At 47.8% G+C, this 23,553-nt stretch overlaps 1 protein-coding gene across 13 annotated transcripts in view; it reads right to left on the bottom strand.

Annotated features, from left to right (window-relative positions):
- Nucleotides 1-23,553, bottom strand: part of PFKFB2 (6-phosphofructo-2-kinase/fructose-2,6-biphosphatase 2) — a 51,134-nt gene that overhangs the window by 20,183 nt on the left and 7,398 nt on the right. For 3 of the 13 annotated variants that reach the window (XM_069545344.1, XM_069545343.1, XM_069545345.1), the window contains exons 3-16: nucleotides 21,728-21,853; nucleotides 21,116-21,212; nucleotides 20,623-20,689; nucleotides 20,417-20,491; nucleotides 19,825-19,881; nucleotides 18,815-18,939; nucleotides 15,879-16,086; nucleotides 15,093-15,239; nucleotides 14,295-14,399; nucleotides 13,167-13,296; nucleotides 12,368-12,430; nucleotides 12,061-12,125; nucleotides 11,243-11,422; nucleotides 2,358-4,351 (exon numbers count right to left, since the gene is read on the bottom strand). In XM_069545344.1, the coding sequence (XP_069401445.1) occupies nucleotides 4,289-4,351; nucleotides 11,243-11,422; nucleotides 12,061-12,125; nucleotides 12,368-12,430; nucleotides 13,167-13,296; nucleotides 14,295-14,399; nucleotides 15,093-15,239; nucleotides 15,879-16,086; nucleotides 18,815-18,939; nucleotides 19,825-19,881; nucleotides 20,417-20,491; nucleotides 20,623-20,689; nucleotides 21,116-21,212; nucleotides 21,728-21,853 (1,508 nt within the window). In that variant the 3' untranslated portion in view covers nucleotides 2,358-4,288. Of the gene's footprint in view, nucleotides 1-2,357; nucleotides 4,352-11,074; nucleotides 11,423-12,060; nucleotides 12,126-12,367; nucleotides 12,431-13,166; nucleotides 13,297-14,294; nucleotides 14,400-15,092; nucleotides 15,240-15,878; nucleotides 16,087-18,814; nucleotides 18,940-19,824; nucleotides 19,882-20,416; nucleotides 20,492-20,622; nucleotides 20,690-21,115; nucleotides 21,213-21,727; nucleotides 21,854-23,553 lie in introns of those variants that run through there. The other 10 variants (XM_069545353.1, XM_069545352.1, XM_069545354.1 and 7 more) reach the window with 7 other exon arrangements.

Genomic DNA, 23,553 nt, shown 5'->3' with positions numbered 1-23,553 from the left:
ACACAACAAGCAACAAAGATTTACTGTATAGCACAGGGAACTACAGTCAATATTTTGTAATAGCCTATCATGGAAAATAATCTGAAAAATAATATATGTGTACATACACATACAACTAAATCACCTTGCTGTGTACCTGAAACATTAAAAGTCAACTATGCTTCAATAAAAATACATATATTAAGGAAAAAGAAAAACAATAAGGTAAGTGGATTACTAATGAAGAGAACCCAAATGGATAAACAAGCTATTCCCTGAAAGCAGGTTAGGTACTTGGTGAAGGGCATTACTTTCACCATTTTTGAGGCAAGGCCCCATTAGATCTGGAATGCTCTTCCCAAAGGTACCTATGCCTCTGAAATTATTTCACTTAATTGCAAGCAGAAACTCACCTATAGAATATAACCTAGTTTTCAAATGTGAGGTATCACATACACAACCAAAAATGGTACGTAAGTGTCTTTGGTAATTCAGAAGAGAGCTCTGAAGGGAGTTATCCTGCCCATAATGCAATTGGCTTGATGCAAATAAAAGAAGACTTTGTTTCTCGAAGTTTTTAGGAAAAAGAAAATATTACTTTCCATGAAGAGCAATGTTATCTTATCACAATCTACTCAAATTTCACAAAGGCCAGTTAAAGGAAAAAAAAGTAAGCATTTCAGAATTTCATATATTCCCATTCTCTACTTAAATGAGTTAATATCAAATAGATGTCTCTTTTTTTATGTCAAAGAAAGGAAAATGGGGTATGAGTAAGCGTGGAGATTATCATCTACCTCCTAGTTTCCTACTCTGAGGTCCAAGAATAGGTTTCGGGAGGTCATGACCACCCCTAAACTGTATGCACAACTTATGTGTGCGAACCTCAAATGATCTAGACAATGACTGTAGGTTGTTGGTGCAGAATACTTTGAGATCGTATGGCATGGAAACAGGCTATTGCCAGACTGCCAGAAGTGCCAGTAGGGTCGTCACCAACAAGGACAAGCTAGTGAACCAAACGCTGCCCTTCCTCATGGCGAGTCCCCAGTGAAGACCTGGAGAGATTCAAAACATGTAGTAGTTACAGCTACAGAAATAAAGCGAACGATGACCATTAATTACCCAACACTTGGAGTACTCTACAATCAGTCATTTTCTTATCCTGATAGTCTTTGAAGCTTCCACCTATTTTTAAAAGTTCCATTATTCCATTTATATGTTCTGTGTTTATTGAGCCCTCACCATCACAAATCTTGAAATTTGACAAAAACTCAACCAGTATTGAGGTGGTGAGCCACTCAGTAAGGGTGTTCATTCACCTGTTTGTAAAACAAGAAGGATCACGGACACTGCCAGCCCTCTACAATGGCTTGACTGCCGAGTAAAAGACACTTACAACAGAGCTTCCCTGGCTCAGACAAAAAATCCACCTGCAACACAGGAGATGTGGGTTCGACCCCTGGGTCTGGAAGATCCGCTGGAGGAAACGGCAACCCACTCCAGCATCCTTGCTTGGGCAATCCCATAGACAGAAGAGCCTGGTGGGCTACAGCCCATGGGGTCGCACAGAGTCGGACATGCTAAAACTGAGTGACTAACACTAGCACAGAAGGGCTTGGAGAGTTTTCCAAGGAAATTACACCCTTGACACTCATGTCACTGTTTCTCCTCCAGATATACTGCTAAACTCTATATAGTTAGCACTTCCTCTCAATTTCAAACTAGGAGAATTCATAATTTTAATGCTATCAGAGCTCTTGGGTTTATAGAATTTATAATTGCTTTACTGTTATTATGAACGTTTCCATTTATATAATTGCTAATGGCCCTAGAGTGTGTTCCAAGTTCCTTTATCATTAATATTTGCTATCAAAATACAACTATTATGTAAAAATGGCCTTGGTTAAGGTCATTTACAAGGGGGAAGGCATTCCCAGCAAGAAAGTATGGGGTACAGACCTGCTGTTAACTGTTTCCTTTCTAATAATAAACTCTAGAAAGAGGACAGAGACTTTCTTTTTAGACATAGCATGGCAATTCAAAGGTGATCATTAAATACAGTTAATAAATAAAGCTCTAGAATGTTGATAATGCATGGCAGTGATCTCATTATCATTTTGAAATGCTAATGGAACTTGATAAATGAGTTGCCAGTTAAAACCAACTGGAAATATATACACAATCTAATAATTTGAGAACAGTTTTAAAGAAGCTAGCTTCGAATACATTTTGCATGATGTTACTATTTTGTGAATGTATTATGTGCCATATATTATACTGCTTTGTGTGTGATTTTAAAACTTAGCTGTATTTTTTAATAAAAAATAACTTTTATTGTATTTCTTATTATAAAAGCAATACATATTACTCAAAAATTTTAGCATGATTTTATTTATCCAGGAGATAAACTTTTCTCCAGAGAAATGCATCTCTTGGTTTATACTTATAATAAAAATCAATGAAAAAAAAGTATTCAAAAGAAACCCACTGTGCCTTAACATATTTATTATCCTTTTCCAGAAGACAGATACTACATTCTGAAATTTTAATTTAAGGTAATACTATGGACATTAAACTTAAATACTCAAACTACCTAAATTTCTACCAAAAAAAAAAAAAACAATACAAATAACCGTACATACAAGCAGACATTAATATAGGGATTTAAAACACCTTATGTGGATGAATAAATAACTAAACAACATTATCAGGTCATCAAAAGACAATATATTTAGATGCAGAAAGAAACCTGCATCACAGAACAAAATCATTACAGTACAACATGCTATGAGCAGACAGATAAAAATTACCTGCTACAGAGCAGTCAGGAGACCTTTCTGAAGGCAGCCTTGTGCATTTAAATAAGGTCCTAGTTGCTGGTTGCTGAACTGCCAGCAGCCCAGCGCATCACACTTTAGATAACAGAGCCCTGTATCATCCATAATATTAAAGAATCATTTGGGAAAAGCTGCATTGCATTACTTTTCTTGCTACTCACCCTCTTGCCCAGCAAGTGGGCCATCTGAATGAAAAGGGGAAAAAAGTTTTAAAAGCTAGAAACCTACTATTCTTAACAAAAAAAAAATTTTTTTTTTTGCTTGTATGATATAGTATCCTTGGGAGCTTCCATATCCTCTTTCAGGAGCAGTAGCATATTAAAATCTCATCTACAGAGACATATTTGTACATCTGACAATCACTGACCTAGGGAATAATTACTTAATCTTCAAGGGAAACCACATGATTAATGCGCTGAGGTGGGGGAGCGGGCAACCAAGGTTCTACATGAGGGAGCAGGAGACATGACAACTAGCCAAGAGGAAGGGACTAGAAGACCAGATGCTCTTGAAGTCACAGCCACAGCTTTCTCAGATACTATATCACGGCAGCAGACCTCACAAAAGGGCAGGTCTCCCTGCACCTGTCTTGACACCAAAAGAACTCCCTGGGAGAGGTGATTCCCAAGAAACTTCATTTACTTCTTCAGGTGATCCAAATGGCACCCTACTTTTCTCTCCATCCCTCATTCCCAACCACCAGAGATGACTTCAGCCCTCTTACACTCTGAGAGATACACAGAGTCAGTATCAGCAGAGAGCATAGCTGCTCAGAACTCAGAAGAAGGGCACCCATTTCAGGGAGTCTTGCAGTCAGATCCTGCCCTCAAGGGGCCTGGAACGAGAACAACTTCTCTAAATGGAAAGGTGGCTACTGATGCTGCTCTTCCATCACGGCAGAAGAGACCTTCCAGGGACTAAATTTCTCAGACACCCTCCATCCACCTAGTGAATTTGCCTCTTGCTTCCAATGTGACGGAATAAGCGACCTATTACACTCTAGCCTGTGCACCTGGAGTGGATGCAGAGCCCAGCTCTTAGAGCACAGAAAAGGTTTGCGGGAAGAGTTCAGCCCTCTCATGTGGCAACAGCTAAATCTGAAGCGCTGCATCTGTACATTAGGCAAAGAATATCCAGCCCGGAGGACAGTCATTGGTCAGATGTTAAACTGCTGAAAGAGAACAGGATTGGCCAACGTGGGCCAAACCCAGCAGAGAGGTGATCAGAACGCAATAGCTCGGCCTGTGAAACGTTTGCAGGGCACAGGGAAGCCGAGCTTTTCACGGTGACTGTCGTTTCCATTAGGCATGAGGGGAAGAAATGGGGGGCAGCTTTTCCAGGCTCACTCGGGTGGCCCCGAATGTCTGGGCCCCAAGGGACTTCCTGCTCCAGCCCCAGTGGAGCTGACACGCCCAGGTCTTCAGCAGACCCCAGTCTCCGGGAGCGTTCTGGCCTCAGCCTTCACGCCATCAGGAGGGCGAGGTGGGGGGCGCCGGAGACGGGAGCCTGTGCGCAGCCCGCGAGGTCTCTGCCTAGGAGCCGGAGAGGAAGAGAGACACAGCTGTTACACCACCACCCAGGTGCTAACGCAGGAAGTCGAGCAGAACCCGTCCCTTGCCCTGCCAGTGCCCCCGGCGCTCACACCCCCCACGCCCACACACACGCTGGACACGCTGACGCGCCTGCACACATCTCTCTCCTCTTGGGAATCAGACAGACTCGCAACGGACTCGTCCAGGGCTGCTGACCCTTGGGGCCACGTCGGACCAGGCACTCCTTCCAGACCCAAGGCAGCAGGTGAAGGCGATCAGGGCCCCCTGGTTAAAGTACCCAGAGCTACATCGGCCAAAAGCCCAGGCCGAAGAAGCGATACTGCGGCGGGCAAGGACTCCTTGGCTTCTGAGGAGGGTCCCTACTGCTGTAGGTCCCCCAGTCCATCCTGAAATCTGTCAGCAGAGCAGAAACCAAGTTTCTCCCATAAACTGAGATCCAATATTCGACCTTGTGAGAAATTCCTCCCCCTAGAACAGTGTTTCCCAAGTGTTCCATGTGCACCTGAATTGCCTGGCCATCCAGGAAGATTCTGATTCAACAGGCCTCAGGTGGGATCCAAGAGCCTACATGTCAAACGAGCTCTTTCCTTGTTAACATAACAAGGAATAAAGCATGAGACCAGTGGCACATTCCCATCTGTTTTTCCTATCCCAGAAGCAGTTAAATGTCATTTTATTCTGCTGGCTGTAATCTCTTTTAAAGAATTTTTAATCTCTTTTAAACAGAAAGCTCATATTTTAGAAGGAACAGTCCACTAAATTCTAAGTGATCTCCAAAGTTTGTTTTTTTTTTCCCCCAACAATGAGTTCCATGTTGCTAGTGTGAGTTACAGCACAGAGTCCTTTTATGATTTGAAAAAAATCAAAGGTAATTTTTCCTTAATTCTTGTAGAGGTGCCAAAACACAAAGTTCAGGTGCCTTCTATAACGTCCTTCTTATATTCCCCAGAAGGTGGTGCAAGAGAGCCATGCCTCCACCACTCCAGTCCACCACTCCAGTCACTCTGTGGACTGGCTTTTGCTTGTCTGAGGCTCAATCATCAAGCAGTTTGAGGCAGTTTTGGGGGTCAGGGAGTGGGTGTAGAACACAACCCAAAATATAAAACAAAAAACCCAGAAGGCTTCTGAGAGATTCAAGTTACTCAACAATTTTATTTACCCATTCTACACACTCACTCACACACAAAAAACACATTTCAAATACATTTATACACCTTATAAGGATCTGAGTGCCATATTTTGACATCAATGTCACCAGATTAAATTAGAATGCTGCTAAGGATTTACATTCCTTCTTTCAACAGAGCTGTGCCTGGGAAACCTGGAGGGCAGCTCTACTGGGTGAGGTTCCCAATTCAGTCCATTCCCGGCCCATAACCCAGTGAGCATCATAACCCAGGGGTGCTCAGCTCATTACCAGCGCCTCCGAGGGCACAGCTGGTGACCAATCCTTTGCTTTTGCCACAGGAAAACTACCACCATATCAGAATGAATTGATCTTGTTACTTCTTGTTGCACAAGAAAAACATACATATATACACACACAATTCAGGTACAAAGATCAGTGAGTCATGGATCCCCAGTGAAAGGCTTACTGAAAAAAATACTTTTACAAAAGTTTCCTTTATATTGTTATTAATTAGACTATGATTTAGAGCCAAGTGGATGGCAGACTAAAAACAGAAGCATTATCCAGTGGAATGCTACAGCCCATCGCAAAGGAGGCTGAGGACACAGAAAGTTCAGAAAGTGAGATCCTGCTTAGAAATGGGGGAACGGATAGGATGACTTCAAGCAAAGGCAGTGATATCAGGCTCTGGGCTTGCATCTCCTTAGCTGAGTTTACAAAATGCCTTACAAGTGATGTTCAACATTCACTTTCTACAAAATGACTAGAGATTGGCTGCTACTCTAAAAGAAAATGCCTACTGAAAATCACAGTGTACAGAACTTCCCCCCTGAAGAAACTTCCTTTCTTTGCAGGACATGTGCAATAGACAGAGAATTACAGTAACAAGCATACAGTGTGAACCTGTACAATTAGAAAACATTCAGACTGTCAGTTTACAGATCTTAGCAGAGGCTGTCGGTTAGTCAGCATAGGGACCCTCCACAGTCTGTCAGGCAGTCAGCATGTAAATACTTCTAGATACACTGTTCTGAACATGAGTCTAAATTAAACCCCTGGACATACTTCTGATATTTGAGCTCAACCCTGCCAATGCTGCAATCTGATTCAATTGTAAATAAAATTAAAATACTTAATTCCAAGAAAATTAAAATATCTAATTCAAATTAAAATATTTTAAAATGTATACTGAAAACCTGTGTAAAGTTATGAAATTTTTGGGAAACAAACACAACATGGCCTCTGGGCTTAGCAAAGACAATGGAATGTGCACAAGACTACACAGCCCAGACAAAGTTCCCTCAGTTATTAGACACATGTTCCCCTGTCCCTGGGCTACGCCAAGCATCAGGGAGTTTCTCTGCTATGCAGAACGCCTACTCATAGAGACACCGTAAGGTGGATTTATTTCCAAAAAGCTATATCCTGTTTCTTCAAACTGCCAGTGCTTTTGAAGGGCAAATGCGGGTTGTAAAGAGGAACACCCAGAACCTCACAGGAAACACTCAACCGTTTAGTTTAGGTAGGATACAAATATCTTGTTCTCCTAACCCAAACTTCTTGAGGGTTGGCGGAAAGTGAAAGTGAAGTCGCTCAGTCGTGTCCGACTCTGTGACCCCAGGGACCGTAGCCCACCAGGCTCCTCCATTCTTGGGATTTCCCAGGCAAGAGTACCAGAGTGGGTTGCCATTGCCTTCTCCAGGGGGTCTTCCCGACTGGGGAGGGAGGACAAAAAAACACACAGAACCAAACACCAGAGACAAAAAGCAGACACCTAGCACAGTGCATCTTTTAAAGGGTTTTCTTATTGTACTTTGTGACTGAATGCAAAACCACCTCCTTACCAAACCAAAGCAAAGACAAGACACATAATAAGTAAGAGCTAAATTCCATTTAAGGATTATGATACAGGGGAAAAAAAGCTGTCTAATCTGCTTTAGATTCCTCTTCAAATCTGTCACAGAACTCCTCATTCAGTTTTAAAGCAGAAAAAAGATAATTGACTAGACAGTGATTTTTCCTTTCCCCATTTTCTAACAATAGACTGAATGTTAAAGCCTTCACCTATTTCTCCCATAACATAACTGAAGTGAAAGCCACTCAGTTGTGTCTGACTCTCTGCGACCCCATGGACTTACACAGTCCACGGAATTCTCCAGGCCAGAATACTGGAATGGGGAGCCTTTCCCTTCTCCAGGGGATCTTCCCAACCCAGGGACTGAACCCAGGTCTCCCACATTGCAGCCAGATTCTTTACCATCTGAGCCACCAGGGAAGCACAGCAAAAGGTGCTCTGGAGTTTGTCCTTTCTTATTAGGATTTGTGATAGAGACATAATCATAGTAACGTGTATGTATTACCATTACACAGGCATGCGGGCTTCCCTAGTGGCTCAGTTCGATCCCTGGGATGGAAAGATCCCCTGCAGGAAGGCATGGCAACCCACTCCAGTATTCTTGCCTGGAGAATCCCCATGGACAGAGGATCCTGGAGGGCTACAGTCCATGGGGTCGCAAAGAGTTGGACACGACTGAGCGACTAAGCACAGCACAGCACACACTCAGGTCAGAACGGGAGAGGAAGACAGGAAAGAAAAGACAGGGAACAGAATTTCTCTTAATACGTGGAGTAAAAGCTCTATTCCATTCTACGCTCTCCTGACTTCTTCCTGCTGAAGCTTCTCTGGAGGGATCTTGCTCTAAAAACCGAAGGGTGCTGACATCCTTGCCGTTGTCAAGTTCTAATTTCCGGTGTCCATTATGAGGCTGAGCCCACCTCTCGCTTCTCTTCTTAGGGAAGCAAACCGGCACATGGGGAGAGTGGCGAGATAATCAGCAGGCCGAGGGCCCAGTGAACGCCCCAGTGCCCCGCATCTAACGCAGGGGTTTGTAACAGGGTAACACGATGCTGGTTTGTTAGGAAATTCTCTTCTCACTCAGAGTACAAACAGCCCAAAGCCAGCTGGGGATCAAAATGCTCTTTCTCATGCAGTAGCTCTGAATCACTCTCACCTCACAGCATCAGAAAAGACCGAATGCCCATTTGGGCTGAAGATGCCACCAGCCAAGCAAAGCTAGACAAGGCAGCCTTGCAAAAGTGCCACACGCATCTCCCAGACCACATCATCCTGGGGGACAGTCCCAGCTCCCGACCCTTTGTCTCATAAGCACAGGACAACAGAAAAGGCAGAAGGAACTCTCTACTCCACTTCGACACCCACATTCATAGACTCGGTGTGTGGCTCTTCCACATCTGCTCACTAATAAATCACATGCCCATTCTCTAAAATAACCTTCTTCAGGGCAAGGACTTTTTCTCCTGTTTCTGCATCTCCTTCCTCCACCACCAGCCACCCAGCCCAAAACTCCACAAACATGGACACCAAGAACACATCACATAATGCCTCAACAGGAAGAGCAGGTTAGCTTATGTCTGGAAGGCAATTTCGAGCAGAATCTAGGCAAGTGGCCTCTGAAAACTGGCTGTGATGTCTAACCAACTTAGGACGTAGGAAAAAAGGACTCAAGGTCACAAGCCAGCTGCCTGTGATGATAACCCTTACCATCCCACAAGCTTCATCTCAGTGCTTCTCCCCAGTGTGCTTGAAACTCTCAGCTGCTATCCCAGGTCATCCATAGGATGTAGGGATCTGTTCCCCATCGCCCTGCGACGTGAAGGGTAAAAGCTCGACAGGCTGCTGCCTGAAGTAACAATGAAGGGGTGACTTCATTTAATACTGTGATCAGCTCACACAGCTAACTCCAAGGAACTGTTCTTTCAGAACTATGAGAAATTCAGAATTCCTCGGGTGACGCTTTGTCCAAGGAACCATTGCCCCAGTGTTTCTCCAACCAACATCATAAAATGGAGTGTGATTCAGAATCATCAGAGAAGCTATTTAAAGACCCTAATCCTTGAGACAGAGTCAGAATTAAGCCCAGAGTGGATCCAGGCATGAGTATGTTTCACAGGCTCTATAGAGGATTCTTATGAATACTCCTAGATGAGAAGCACAACAAAAGGTCTCCTGCTGGTCAGACGCTCAGTCATGTCCGACTACAACCCCAGGGACTGCAGCACACCAGGCTTCCCTGTCCTCCCCTGTGTCCTGGAGTTTGCTCAAATTCACGTCCATTGAAGTCAGTGATGCTATCAAAGGTCTCCTATTACCAAATAAGAACATCCCTGGCAAATAGCTGTCACTGGTCACCTCTAAGAGACAGATTGATAACTTTGAGGTGGGGAGTCCTCTCTCTCTTTTAAAAATCTCATGAGAAACCTAGACTTGCCTTTCAGATAAATACACATACATGTATTCACATATTTTGTATACAAAATTGGTGGGGGGTATGTCATTGCAGGCCAAAGAGCTAAGAATCACTACTCTAAGCATTTCCAGTTTAACCCTGCAGAGAAAATAAAATGATACAGGTAAATAGTAAGAGCTAGATCCCACTGGATTCCAAGACTCCTCTGGACATCAAGATGAAATAAAACAGTACCTTTAGTGAGAGAGATTAAATTTAACACTAGGTTTTCCCAACATTTGGGGGAAATTTGTTCATATAAAATTTTTTTTTAACTTAAAAACTGATATTCAATATTGAATATTCCTTTTTAAGTTAAAGGAATAGTGTTGAATATTACTAAAAAACAGCAAGCAACTCTAGTGAACCCTTCTCTGCCTTTCCCTTGAGCAATTCAAACCTCAGCAATGACTCCTGAATCTAACTCTGTCCTTCTGAACAGTCCCAGACAGAGGTCACTGGCTTTGGCAGGAAAGTTCCTGTGGTTGGCAAAGAAGCTGGGAGCCACTAGAGAAAAGGGATACCTGCCATCCAAGGGCCCTGCAAGAGCTAGAGACCAGTCTACTCTCCTAAACCTCACCCCGCTGCAGCCTAGACACCTACGTCTGAAAAGGACAAACCAAGGTATTTCCCACAGACCGAGAACCAGCTTCCCTCAGGGCACTGGAGACTTCGGGATTGCTTCTCATGAAAGGGGACAAGAATTCTCATCCTATGTCTCCCTACAGGCTTCAGAGCATCTGTGGATGTTCTGTAGCCTGGGCTGACCCCTGCAGGACCTGACTTCAGAGGAAGGGAGAAGGGAAAGAAAGGCTCCCCCAGGCCAGATCCACCAAGGCCCACTGCAGAGAACAGCAAGAGAGGCCAGACTCCCCCCTCGCACCCACCACCCCTCCCGTCCTCAACAGACACACAACAAGGCCACGTGTCACACCAGACAACCCAAAGGGGACGTGAGAAGGGGGAAGAGGGCAGGCAGGCACGGACGGTGAGGGGAACACACCTCGGAGAGACAAAGGCGGAGGGGAGAGGGGCTTCTGGGTCCCCCTCCACCCTGTCCCCACTTTACCAACACAAGGACAAGACTGAGTTTATAGACACTGTGGATGGACAGGAATATGGCATGCTCAGCCTCAGCCCCAGCTGCGCCAGTCACCCCAGGAGAGGGGAGCCCTTCTCCTCCTCCTCCAAACCGCCCCAACCTGTCCAGAAACACCCAGCTCGCAAGCTTGCCCCTGGGCAGGAAGACTCACACCACAGACTAGCTAAGGTTGGTCTGGAAACACGTGACCTCACATTCTTTGCTGAGATTCACGGTGTGGGGCCGGGAGGGGGTGTGGGGGCTGGAGGTGATATGATTCCTCAGTGATTAGTGACAAGGGCAGGGGGCCAGGATGGGAGGGAGACACACGGTTACGCCACCGGAATGCTGACTTGGGTCTTCGGCTGGTCGGCCCCTTCTTGAGTGTCCAGGGCACGGAGTGGGCTGAGGGGCTGGAGGGGCCGGCTCCCAACACTGTAATTTCTTGGACGCCTGATTGTATTCGAACTGGACAGAGGCGTAAAGCTGTTCCTTCTCATCCTTACAGGGGTTTGGCTCTTGGGAAAGTTGTTCTGATTGGAAACGAGGGACACCACACAAATGAAAGCCAAGCCAAAAGCTTACTCATCAAGGTTAAACAACGCTTGTAACCACAACAGCCTCCTCCTCTCCTGCTTCTCTGCAGACAGGCTCTCTCGTAAGACCTGGGCCATGACCTAGTCCCCCAGCCCCGGGAAGCTAAAGGTTGTAGGGGGGAGAAGTTCCTTGAGCATCACACTTCGAAGCTAGAGAGAGGCTCAAAGAAAGGAAGGGGCTTATTTAAGATCACTCAGATTACCAGGGCAGACCTAGGAACTAACCTACACTTCCTGACCCCACCTTCCAGGAACCAACTTTCCAAAAGGAGCGCTTTCCGGGGGGTGGGGGGGGGGGGTGGGGGATTTGCATTTCACTTCTGCCAAACACTTTCCGTTTTTCATTGACTTTCCAAGAGCGAATTGTCAAGGTTAAGACTCATGAAAGAGATACTAATTTTCAAAAATAGTAATTCCAACATCTCTTCCTCTTGGAAGTAAGCACACTACGTAGGACATGAGTTCTGGATCTGTTTTTCCTTCTGGACATAAAAGAAACCCCAGTCTCTCGATGTCAAAGGTTCAAGACTCAAGGTGGCGGGGAACCTGCATGTCATCCATGGAAAAATACTTACAGTTGGCTTGTCACGGTGAGTGTTCACAGCCTCCACGTTGAGTTTAATTGTTTCCACTTTGCACCCTGAGAAAACAGAGAGGACTTCAGGAAAAAAAAAAAAGCTTCAAGAAAAAGCCCTTCGTTTCAGTTTGGTAATAAAAGAACATAGATATTCCCAAATACATACAGACATCTGTTCAAACATGGGAGGCAATGAGGGAGCCTCCGGCATACAGGAGTGATGAGAGTGAACTGCTAGGCAAACTTTAAAAATCCTGACCTTCCCCAACCCCCACCTCCTGCCCAGTTCCCAGGCTCATCGTTACCGTAGGCCACGGGAGTAAGTTTGAAGATGGTATGGAGAGGGCACCTCAGGTATGGTAGCTCATCTGAAAGCAGAAAGTCCAGGTGGAGGAAATCTCAGTATTACGAAACAAGGTCAAGTTAGTGGAAGAGAGCATCCAAGGGGCTCATGAGTTTTCTTTATCCTGATCTGGAGTTGGACAACTCCTCCTCTAAACCCCAGACAATTATCAACACAGCCTCCAAGAAAGCCACCCAGACTACTGCGTGGCTCAGAAAGGAAATAAGCCCACTTCAGATCCTTCCTTGCAAGCAAAACAGAAGTTAAGTGCTGTGGCCAGGGGAACCAAGAAGGGAAGACTGGGCTTCAGGTGGGTACACCAGAGGTCAGTCAGCAGGCTTCTCAGCAGTGCAGGAAGATCAGGAAGGGAAGGAAGGGACGTATCAAAGATACAGGAGCACTTCCTTACTGCTACCCCAGAAACCTGTCTACCCCAAATTCCAAGGATGAAGATGCTTCTAAGACACCACCCTCCCTAGAGCTAAAGTAACATGCCGGGAATGTTCAACCACTTTTCTACTGCTGCCAGGCGTGTGAGCTCAACACTGCCCCTCCAGCCAAGCAGGACCAAGAGCCCCAGCAGCAGCCGCTCTCCACTGGGGGCTTTTGCACCAGCAGAGGAGTTGGCCCCAAGGCTGCTGGGAGCCCCGCACTGCTGACTGAAGAATGCACTCCAGTCTGAGTGGAAGAAGGGGAGGTCTGGTTGCCAGGCAACCCGGTGCCACCCCAAGTCCAGCCTCCTCCCCACCCCCCCATGGCACCTGCGCCCTTGTCCAAGAAGTAGGCCAGGAGGCAGCGCATGACAGCCTGGTGGGAGATGACGAGGACATTGCCCTGGCGCTCCAGCTCCATGATGACTGGCTCCAACCGCTGCACCAGGTCCTGGTACGACTGTGGGGGAAACGGAGCGGGCTGGTCGGAGGCCAGGCGCGAGCTGGCAGCCAAGTCAGTGGCCGTGTCCAGAGTTCAGAGGCTGCTTCTTTCTCCCCAGATGGCTTTCCTCCTGGAGGTTCAGCAGCTTCGTGTCACCTGCTAACCACCCCCATCCCCGGTATCGCCTGAGAATCTTCAGACCCTTCAAGAGCTATATGCAGACCAAGAAAACTGCACATCAAGAAAAGAAAATCTGAATGCAACCTGTGTTTTGTATTTTTTTTTTCTCCCTACAGAGTAGGCAGAGTGTAAGGCAACAGAGGCTCCTAGGGATCTCCTAGACACTGTAGCTTTATTTTGTTTCCCTTTGCCTCACAAATCCCTAGACTATAAAGCCACTTAGACCAGCAAGCCATCGTAAACACTGCAGACGACAGGAAAATCCTCATACCCCAGATATTGACTTGGTGCCTATACCTGCTTGGGTGGGGATAGAATAAAAAAAAAAAGAAGTTATGGGGACTTCGCGGGTGGTCCAGTGGTTAAGAATTAGCCTTCCAGTGTAGGCGATGCAGGTTTGATCGCTGGTCATTGAAGTGAAATAAGATCACACATGCCACGAGAAGCTTAAGCTCATGGCCACAACTAGAGAGAAGCCTGTGCACCCAACGCTTGCCGCAATGTGAGATCCCACGTGCTGCAACGGAGACCAAACCAGTCAAATAAATAATAAAGAAGTATTTAAAAAATAAATAAATAAAGTTAAAAAATACTCTGCTGATTCTAAAATATACTCAACAACAGAGGCTATCTTGTCATCCCTTACCTGGAGATCTTAACAAATTGACTGCCCGAGCTGAATTAAACACAGCAGGACCCAAAAGTAGGAAGAAAAACTGAGTGATACCTTAAGTACCCCTGGAAGGTCCCCAAACTCACATTCAATCCTTCCCCCCAAATTAAAGCTAAACCCCAAGCAAAGGATGGGACAGTCGCCCAACGGGAAGGAATCTCACCTCCCCTCCAGGATAGCGGTACAGATATTTCTCTTCATCTCGAAGCGCAAACTCGTCCGGGTACTGCTCCTGAATCTCCGCATAAGTCATCTCCTCGCACACGCCCTGCAGGAACCACACAGCCCCCAGATGAAGAGGTGACCCTGAGGAATATCAGTCATCAGCGCCAGGCACTGGGCCGGCTCCCTTCACACACTGGAACTGACTGATTCACAGAATTAGGGCTCAAGCTCAAGCTGCTGCTTTCTCCTGTGGCTGGGGAGCTGAGAGGTCACGAAAAGTCAGCAGGAAAAAGGAGGGGAAACAGGGAAGGAGGCCCTGGGGAATTCTTACAGGAGGCATAAAAATATACAGAGGAAAGAAAGAAAAGGAAGTGTCCACTTCTGACCTCAAGGACAGAGAAATGCAAAAACAAATTTGGAAAGGACTTTTCTAGAAGAGCTGACCGAGTGACCTAAGCAGAAATCAGACAAGATGTGAGTTGTCAGCTATTTCCTTTTCCTCGGAAGAAAATATATAAAGGAACCAACTGGAGCTTCACTCTCCCCAGGTGCCAGGGGCCATGTCAAAAACTGGTTCCTGTGTTGGCGCAGGCACATCAGGCAGCGGGAAGCCCCAGCTGGGGACACAGCTGTTCTCACTTCCTCCTCAGACCGGCCCCACATTCAGCTTCCTCAACGTCTCTACTTGGCAACCCTAGTTTTCTAGATAGCACAGCCCACATGGTGACTTCTGAGCGTTCCAGCCTTAACAGGAGACCTTAACTGGCACTTTAGCCATCAGATCCTTCCTACTCACAGCATCAATCTCATTCAGAATCTTCCACTGCTCGTAGGTCACCCCCAGAGATTCCGCGGTCTGGATAGTTCTCTTCAACTGGCTTGTCCACACTTTGAGGTCTGCTATCTCCTGTTCCTCCAGAAACTTCCTTAGAGCCTGGGCAAACTGGGCCATGAAACAAAACAAGTAAGAAAAAACACAGAAGCGGACTTCCCTGGTGGTCAGTGGTAAGGACTCCACGCTTCCACTGCAGGGGGCACCGGTTTGATCTCTGGCTGAGGAACTAAGATTCTGCACACCAGGCATGGTGAAGTCGAAAAGAACACACACACACACACACACACACACACACACACAGGACTGCCATTTCAGCCTAAAAAGGACAATGTGCATGACCCCAATCAAACTCTGAAAGGTGCTACATAGTTATAATAAGCCCAGGAGGAAATGAACTTCAACCAGAGCAGCCTGTACTGTGCTGGGCACACAAGGTGAGCCCAATAAATGTCTGATAGCTGAATGATCACAGTAGAAATGGTTCCAAGTTATGCACCGTCCAGCGCAGAGCTGCTGCTGCTGCTGCTAAGTCGTTTCAGTCGTGTCCGACTCTGTGCGACCCCATAGACGCTGCCTTCTCCGCTAGTGCAGAGCTAGAATCCATGAACAAGAAAACATCTCTTCGCTGAAATCGCAATTTAAGCCTAATAGGATTCAGTAAGAAGTTAAGGGGATCGAAGAGATGACCTCCACCACGTACTTCTCACCCTAAGCTGGGGAAATCCAGCCTGCTGGCTAACTACTCACCTGTTTTCCTCGCACTGAGAGGCCTGAGTCACCCCCAATCTTCCCCAAGAGGTTGAACTCGCTCTCTCCATGCCGGCAAAGGTAGATGGTGCGAGGGTGGACGTGGATATTCATGAGGTAGTAGACGATCTTGCTCTGGATGTAGTCCTGGACTTTGTTCACAAGAAATCGCTGGCCCACGTTTATCACCTTGATGAAAGAAAGATCCCTGGGACAAAGCAGGGGAAAAAAAAAAATCCCCTGGGTATGAAAATCTGAGCATAACAGAAGGGGAAAGGATCTCCAGAGTGACTTGAGACTCCTAGAGGCTCTTCCGACTCTCCCACGATACCCCCACCCACGTGGAAGGAGCCAAGTGGAAAGAGATGGGTCACTCACTCCTCAGAACCAAGGTGCGGCAAAATGCCCTGAACGTCTCATCAGGCAGCACCACATCCTTAGTGCCCGCCCTGTGCTAGGCACCGTGGCTAAGTATGCTGAGCAGAACTCAGGCTTCCCCTCAGGGGCTAGACTAGATGACCTGGTGATTTTGGTAACCCTGAAGTTTGCTGAGAAGCACAGCATCCAACTCAGGTGGTCAAAACAGAGTACAGCAGCTCCCGAGGGGAGGGGCAGGCAGGAGGGAGCAGAACCACAGACAGACGTCTCTGCGCATTCCCTCCGTCTACGTATCGGTCAAGCTTCTCTCAAAGGCACTCACAGAGCCTGCTCTGGGCCATCATGGAATTTTTCTCACTATAAAAATAACAAGTGTTGGGCTTCCCTTGTGGCTCAGTGGTAAAGAACCCACCTGCCAGTGCAGGAGACACAGGTTTGATCCCTGGTCTGGGAAGATCTCACAAGCTACACAGCAACGGAACCCGTGTGCCACAACCACTGAGCCTATGGTTTAAAGCCCACAACTGCTGAGCCCTCACACCACAACCACTGAAGCCTGCGTACCCCAGAGCCCGTGCTCGGCAACAAGAGAAGCCACCACAGTGAGAAGCCCACACACCCAAACTGGAGAGCAGCCCCCACTCGCCACAACCAGAAAAGAGCCTGCACAGCAGCGAAGACCCAGCACAGCCGAAAATAAGCAAAACTACTTACGAAATAGTAACTGCTTATTCCAAAAAAAAATTTTTTAAAGAAAGATGCAAATAAAAATCACCCATAGCCCTACCACCAGAGGTAACATCTATAAACACACACACACACACATATTCTTCTTGAATATTTTTCAATGTAGGACTCTGCGCTAACTAAAGAATATACTATTACGCCATATCTAGAGCAGCAGTTTTCAATTTCTGTATTAAGTAACATTTCCCAACACTAACATTGTGGGCAACACACTCGAAGGAACTGAAAGACTAAAAGCATGAAGCAGACCGTGGAAGCAGTTTGACAGTGGGCTATGCACACTCACCATTCGCTTGGCTGCAGAGCCGTATTCTTATCTCAGCAGAGCTGCTCTGACTACATGCTTTCATGAAGACCACCTTCTCATGGGTCTCCCTGCGCACATATCATTCTTCGACATGGACTCGGCATTTTGCTACAACTCTTACTGCTCTCACACATCAACTTAACCTGCATTCCAGGCCACACTGCCGATAGGTACTGCCATACGAAGTAATATATAAAAGCCGTGTGTGTGTCTCTGTGTGTGTGTGTGTGCGCGTGTGTGTGTGTGTATACGTATATATATATGTATATATACGCATACACATGTATGGCCTTCCCTGGTGGCTCAGCCGGTAAAGAATCCACCTATGATGCAGGCGACCCCAGTTTGATTTCTGGGTTGGGAAGACGCCCTGGAGAAGGGATAGGCTACCTACTCCAGTGTTCTTGGATTTCCCTGGTGGCTCAGATGGTTAAGTATCTGCCTGCAATGCAGGAGACCTGTGTTCTATCCCTGGGTTGGGACAATCCCCTGGAAGAGGGCATGGAAACCCACTTCAGTATTCTTGCCTGGAGAATCCCCATGGACAGAGGAGCCTGTCGGGCTACAGTCCATGGGGTCACAAAGGGTCGGAAATAACTGAGCAACTAAACAACAACAACATGCATATGTGTCCGTGTGTGGTGGCGGGGGGGGCGGGGGGGGGCGGGTGGTGTGCTTAGTCGTCAGCCGTGTCCAACTCTTTGTGGCCCCATGGACTGTAGCCCGCCAGGCTCCTCTGTCCATGGGATTCTCCAGGCAAGAAAACTGAAGTGGTTGCCATGCCCTCCTCCAGGGGATCTTCCCTACCCAGGGAATGAACCCAGCTCTCTTGCATTGGAAGATTCTTTACCACTGAGCCACCAGGGAAGCCTCCTACACGTGTATAATAGATTATGTTTTATGCAAAATAAATTGACATGTTATTTACATATGTAATATATGTGCACATATACATATATATACATATATACACACACACATACACAACAAACTTTAAAAACTGATCAAAAACTGATCACACACCTTAAAGGGGTGCCCTACAACACCCCAATTCAAAACTACTGATCTAGAGCAGTGGTTCTCAACCAGGGGTGAGTTAGCTCCCCAGGGGACATTTGGTTAAATCTGGAAACCTTTTTGATTGCCACAGCTTGGGACAGCTATGGGTATCTAGTGGCAGAGGGCAGGGGTGCTGCGAAAGCTCCTAAAGTGCCTGAGACAGCTCCCCACGGCACAGATTATCCAGTTCAAAATGTCCATCACACTGAGGTTGAGAAATCATAGTCTAGAGCACACAACTGAAGAACTTATGATGAAAAAAACACCCCGGTGTTCAAGGGTAAGATTCAATCCATTCAGAGGCCACAGAGCCATTTCTTTTCTCCCTGGAATGATGTAAACACAGGTCTGGATGGTCAGAGGAAGACTACAGACAGGGTGAGAAAGGCTCCTTTCTCACATGCAGCCCCTGCCTCGGCCCTCAGACCTTGGCCTCAAACCTTACTTGTCATGGCTGTCTGGGTCAAGGGGTTGATAGGTGACTTTGTAGCACTCAATCCTCTTTAGGAAGTCATCCATCACATTCTCCCTGTTCCTTTCAGGGTAGTCAGGGCTCGACACCTTTACCTCCTGGAATCACAGGAAGAGCAGGGCCCGGTCACAGGTCTGCTCTCAACAGCACTTCTGCAAACAGCCACTGCTACATAAAGCAAAGCAAGGCCAGAGAAGAGGCCTTTCACGGGAGCGCTGGCGATCCCATTCATTGAGCAGCGCCCACCCCCCGTCCTGTGACCCTGGCAACCAAGAAGGGAGAGACAACTGGGGAGTCACGCGCCTGCCCTTGGCTGCAGGACAGAGGCAGTCACACAGCTGAAGCAGCTCGCAGGCCCCGATCCCTTCATGGACCTTCCTGGGGAAACAGAATGGGATTCAATTTCTCCCCACGGGCACTTAGAATAAAGTGCATGATCTGACGCCTGGCTGACTTGGACCAGACACCTCCTCGGCAAGGCCCCACACTGCTGGAGAGTACCACCGGGACACAACGCATGGACGTCCATCAGCACAGCACGGTACAGCCATCAGATGGGCACAGGTATGAGCTGTGACCACACCCAGCGAGGAGCCCAGAACGCTGACCCGAACCTTAGACCACTGGTGGGCCGACAGCCTTCATGGAAGCTGGCCCAGACAGATAATGAAGAGTCTGATCCATTCTAAGAACATACCTAGGTTTCAGCACGTAGCTAATACCCAGAATACAGAGCCAGGACTCCTACAGTTTAAGCTGAGCCTCTATATTCAACAGCTAATTCTTACTTTATTCCTCAAAGCCTGCTTCTCCTCCCAAGGAAAGCGTCGAGAAGTATAAAATGGGGTCCTGGCAGATCTAAGAGCTCATCCTGTGCTGCTGAACATGTCTCTCTCTCGCTTTCATTACCAAGCTGACTCTCCACCCACCCCCACCAACACACACACGAAAGGCATAGAGACGTGTGCAGGGGGCTCACCTACCAGGATGTTGGCAGCAATGACGTCAGGATCATCGCACACGGACTCTACAAAGAACACCTGCCCAGGGGGAGAAGGCAGCGATCAATGAGTCAAAAATGGCCAGCCTGTCAATTAAGAGCACACGTTCACACTTGCCCCACCCCAGCCACCATATCCCCTGGAGACTTTCTGTCATGAAAGTGGCCTTCAAGGGCTCTTCTTTTAAAAATAGCTCTTACCATATGCCCACGGCCTCATACATACATGCTAAGGAACTGAGAAAGGAACTGAAAGAAAACATTCAAGTTTTGAGGGTAAGGCACCAAGACGAGAGAATCAGGTGTCCAGCCCTGTCCTTCCCCACCAGAGTCAAGCAGGTCCACCCATGGCTCCTAACTCCCCACCTTCACCGACCCTCCTCTTCCTCCAGCTTGGAGGCAGACCCTGCTGCTGCTGCTGCGAAGTCGCTTCAGTCATGTCTGACTCTGTGCGACCCCATAGACGGCAGCCCACCAGGCTCCCTCTTCCCTGGGATTCTCCAGGCAAGAACACTGGAGTGGGTTGCCATTTCCTTTTCCGACGCATGAAAGCGAAAATTGAAAGTGAGGTCTACCTTGAAGGAATTCTCCTCGGCAAAGCTCAAAATCAAGTCCCTCCTCTCTCGAGTGGTATTGGTAGCATCAAACACCTGGGAAGAGAGCCCACGAGGCAGAGGAATGGGGACCGAGAAACACAATCCCACCGAGGTGGACCCAGGGCGGAGCAGTGCAGCTAGGCTGCTACAGGGGTGGAAACGGGGAAGAGGCAGGTAAGGCTTACCGCGATCTGCCCGCTCTCCTCTGTGAGATACGCCTTCACGTCTTCCAGCGCCACCAGGGCACACTGTCTGCCAGGACAGCAGAGGAAATCAGCCAGGGGACTGAGGCAAGGGCAAGCTCAGGCACAGTCAGAGATGCGAACCTCTGGGGTGCCGCAGAGGTCAAGTCCCTTCTGTTCAGCTTCCCCACGGATCAAAAGTTTTCCCCAACTGGACCTTTCAACTTCCCCATTATTCTTCCACCTTCCTGGATCTTTCATGTTCCCCGGCCCCACGTACATACCTCACTCTCTGGAGGCTTAGCCTACAGCAACACTCACAACTTTCTGAGTCCTGTTCTTCTACCCACCCAAGTCCACAGTGATCCACCCAGTGGGTAATTTCCACTTAAAATTCCCACCAGGTGTTTACTAAAAAGGAAACCAAGCCCCATGACATCCAGTCTCACGATGGCCAAGGAAGGGCTGGCCTGGCGGTCAGGCCTAGAAGACTCACTTGCGAATCTTCATGGCCTCCTCGTTGTCATGCCGGAAGAAGTCATAGGACTTATAGGACTTGACTGCTTGCCGCCGATACACCCCAAGATTAAACACTGCAGAAGACACCCACACCCTTTAGCAGTGAAACAATACAATGTCCCAAAGCGAACTTCTCAGTCTAATGTCAGAGTGGCCAAGGGGACTGAAAAAAGCACCATGGTATGCTGGCAACAATACGAGAGTAAGAATCAGATCAAGTTCAAGCTCTGACTTAACAGACTCTGGACAAGTCTTAAATTATGTAACTTTCCATTTTCTCAGCCACTTCGGCTATTCCACAGGGATACTGCTAAATAACACAGATGTAAGGGCTCTGGAAATGTAAAGCCCTATACTCATTTAATTCTAATACTCCTATCAAAGCTATTTCCCCCAAATTAAGCCAATCCAGCCAAAGCCAGGAGGAACAAGTGTATGGCCAGAGAATAAAGCCGGTAAACCAGGAAAAACCATAACTTCTGCCAAGAGCACCCTGTAACCTTGATGCCAGGGACAGAAAGTCCCCCAGAGGCCTGGGAGGCCCAGAACTGATCATCTCCTCTCCCACAGAATGCACAGCTGCACCTACCTTTGGTGGGCACCCCAATCCAGTTGAGGTAGCGTGTAAGTTTCTTGGACACATAGGTTTTGCCACGGGCTGGTAAGCCAATCATAACGATGAGGGTTGGAGAGTTTGTCATGTAAGATGCCCATGCTAAAGGGAAATGGAATGGAACAGAAATAAATAATGAGAGGCCAAGTAAAGAGTGTGCAGGAGCTTAAGCCTTCATGATCAGAACCTGGTTTGATTCTCATACACCTCAGTGAGGCCAGGGTCCAAGAGGACTGGAAAGGCAAACCGAGGTAAACCTCCTAAAAGACAAAGTACCCAAACTAAGATGTGCCTTGCCCAAGGTCTTCACAGAGGTACACAAGGTGAAAGAGAAAAAAAAAAAAAAAGTGGCCAGGAATAGAAAGACAGTAGCCATAGCATCTTCCTCAGCATTGAGAATATTTAGTAACACGGGGTGACGGCGCCATGGAGGAAGGCCTTGGGCCTGGAGATTCTACCAGTGCAGCCCTGAGCTGGCTCCAGTAACACATCCAACAAACTGTCTCTCCTGAGGATCCCATCCACCCCTTCAGAGCCACAGGCAAGAGTTATCTTGAGGATCAAAAAAAATCCTGCCCTCCACCTGTTTGGACCTTTGTGCTCAGGCCACGAGTTTAAGCCAGAACTTCTAAATGATTTAGACAGTGTCAAAGCCTATCTGGGTGGCTCAGATGGTAAAGAACCTGCCAGCAGACACAGGAGACCCAGATTCGACCCCTGGGTCAGGAAGATCCTTTGGAGAAGGCAGTGGCAACCCACTCCAGTATTCCTGCCTGGAGAATCCCAGAGACAGAGGATTCTGGCAGGCTATGGTCCACAGGGTCACAAAGAGACACGACTGAAGCGACTCAGCACACACAGCACAAAGCCTCCATGACACGGGATCTGACCAGACCTCAGGAACGTCATGTAAAGCTGGCCCACAAGGGCATCACGGCCAGCCTGCCTCAAGGGCCCAGAGAGTAGCAAGACAGTTTAGAAGCAGAACAGCCACTGGTCTGCCCTTCCTTAGAAAACGGATTTCAAGAACGCTCATTTACACAGACAGCTCTCCCTGGGCAGGCAGGGGCAAACCAGATGCTCAGAGGCCAGGTGACCCGCCTGAGAACACACACTGAGTCACTGGGATCCGCTTTTCTCCATAAAAAGAGCCTCTGATGAGGATCAGCTTACTCACAGCCCCTCCCTGCCCACCCCGCCAGGAAGGAGTGGTGGAGAGGGCCCTGCACGCTGTTAGTCACAGCCCTGGGGCCAAGACCCAAACGCAGGTCATCGGGAGGGACTCGGGCTCTGCGTCTCCCACGAGGGAGGCCCTGTGCACAGACCGCATGGAACAGAGTCACGTGCACCTTCATCTTCCAGAAGGCATCCAGCAGGTAGCTGCTGCTTCTCTTCCCCGGGACAAGGCGACCCTGGAAGGCTAAGAAACAATTCAGCAAACTGGTGGTAACTGGATGGGAATGTCATCTTTCACTTTTAGAGAAGGTAAGGTAAAAAGGTCTCAGTGGAGAAGCGGGCAGAGGGGCGTGGGTACAGAACAGACCTTGGAAGGAAGAGAGTTTCCTAGGAGTGTTTGGCAAGAAGTAGGCCGTAGCCAAACAGGGCCCTGGCAGTGAGCGAGGGGTGGGTGCCCAGATTTGGGGTCAGAGGAGTTGGCTTTTAGCCCTTCACCCACTGGGGACATGGAAAACTCCCGGGCCTGAGCAGGAGCCCCTCCAAGGTAGGGGATGAGCAGCAGAAATGATTTTCGTCTCTGTCCCAACAGGGAGCACAAGGGCAAGCAAATGCGTGCTGCAGCCTCA

This window comes from Ovis canadensis, chromosome 12 (genome assembly GCF_042477335.2).
Source record: "Ovis canadensis isolate MfBH-ARS-UI-01 breed Bighorn chromosome 12, ARS-UI_OviCan_v2, whole genome shotgun sequence".
Classification (NCBI taxonomy): domain Eukaryota; kingdom Metazoa; phylum Chordata; class Mammalia; order Artiodactyla; family Bovidae; genus Ovis; species Ovis canadensis.
The sequence above is the reverse complement of the archived record's forward strand: the minus strand, read 5'-3'. Positions and strand labels throughout refer to the sequence as shown.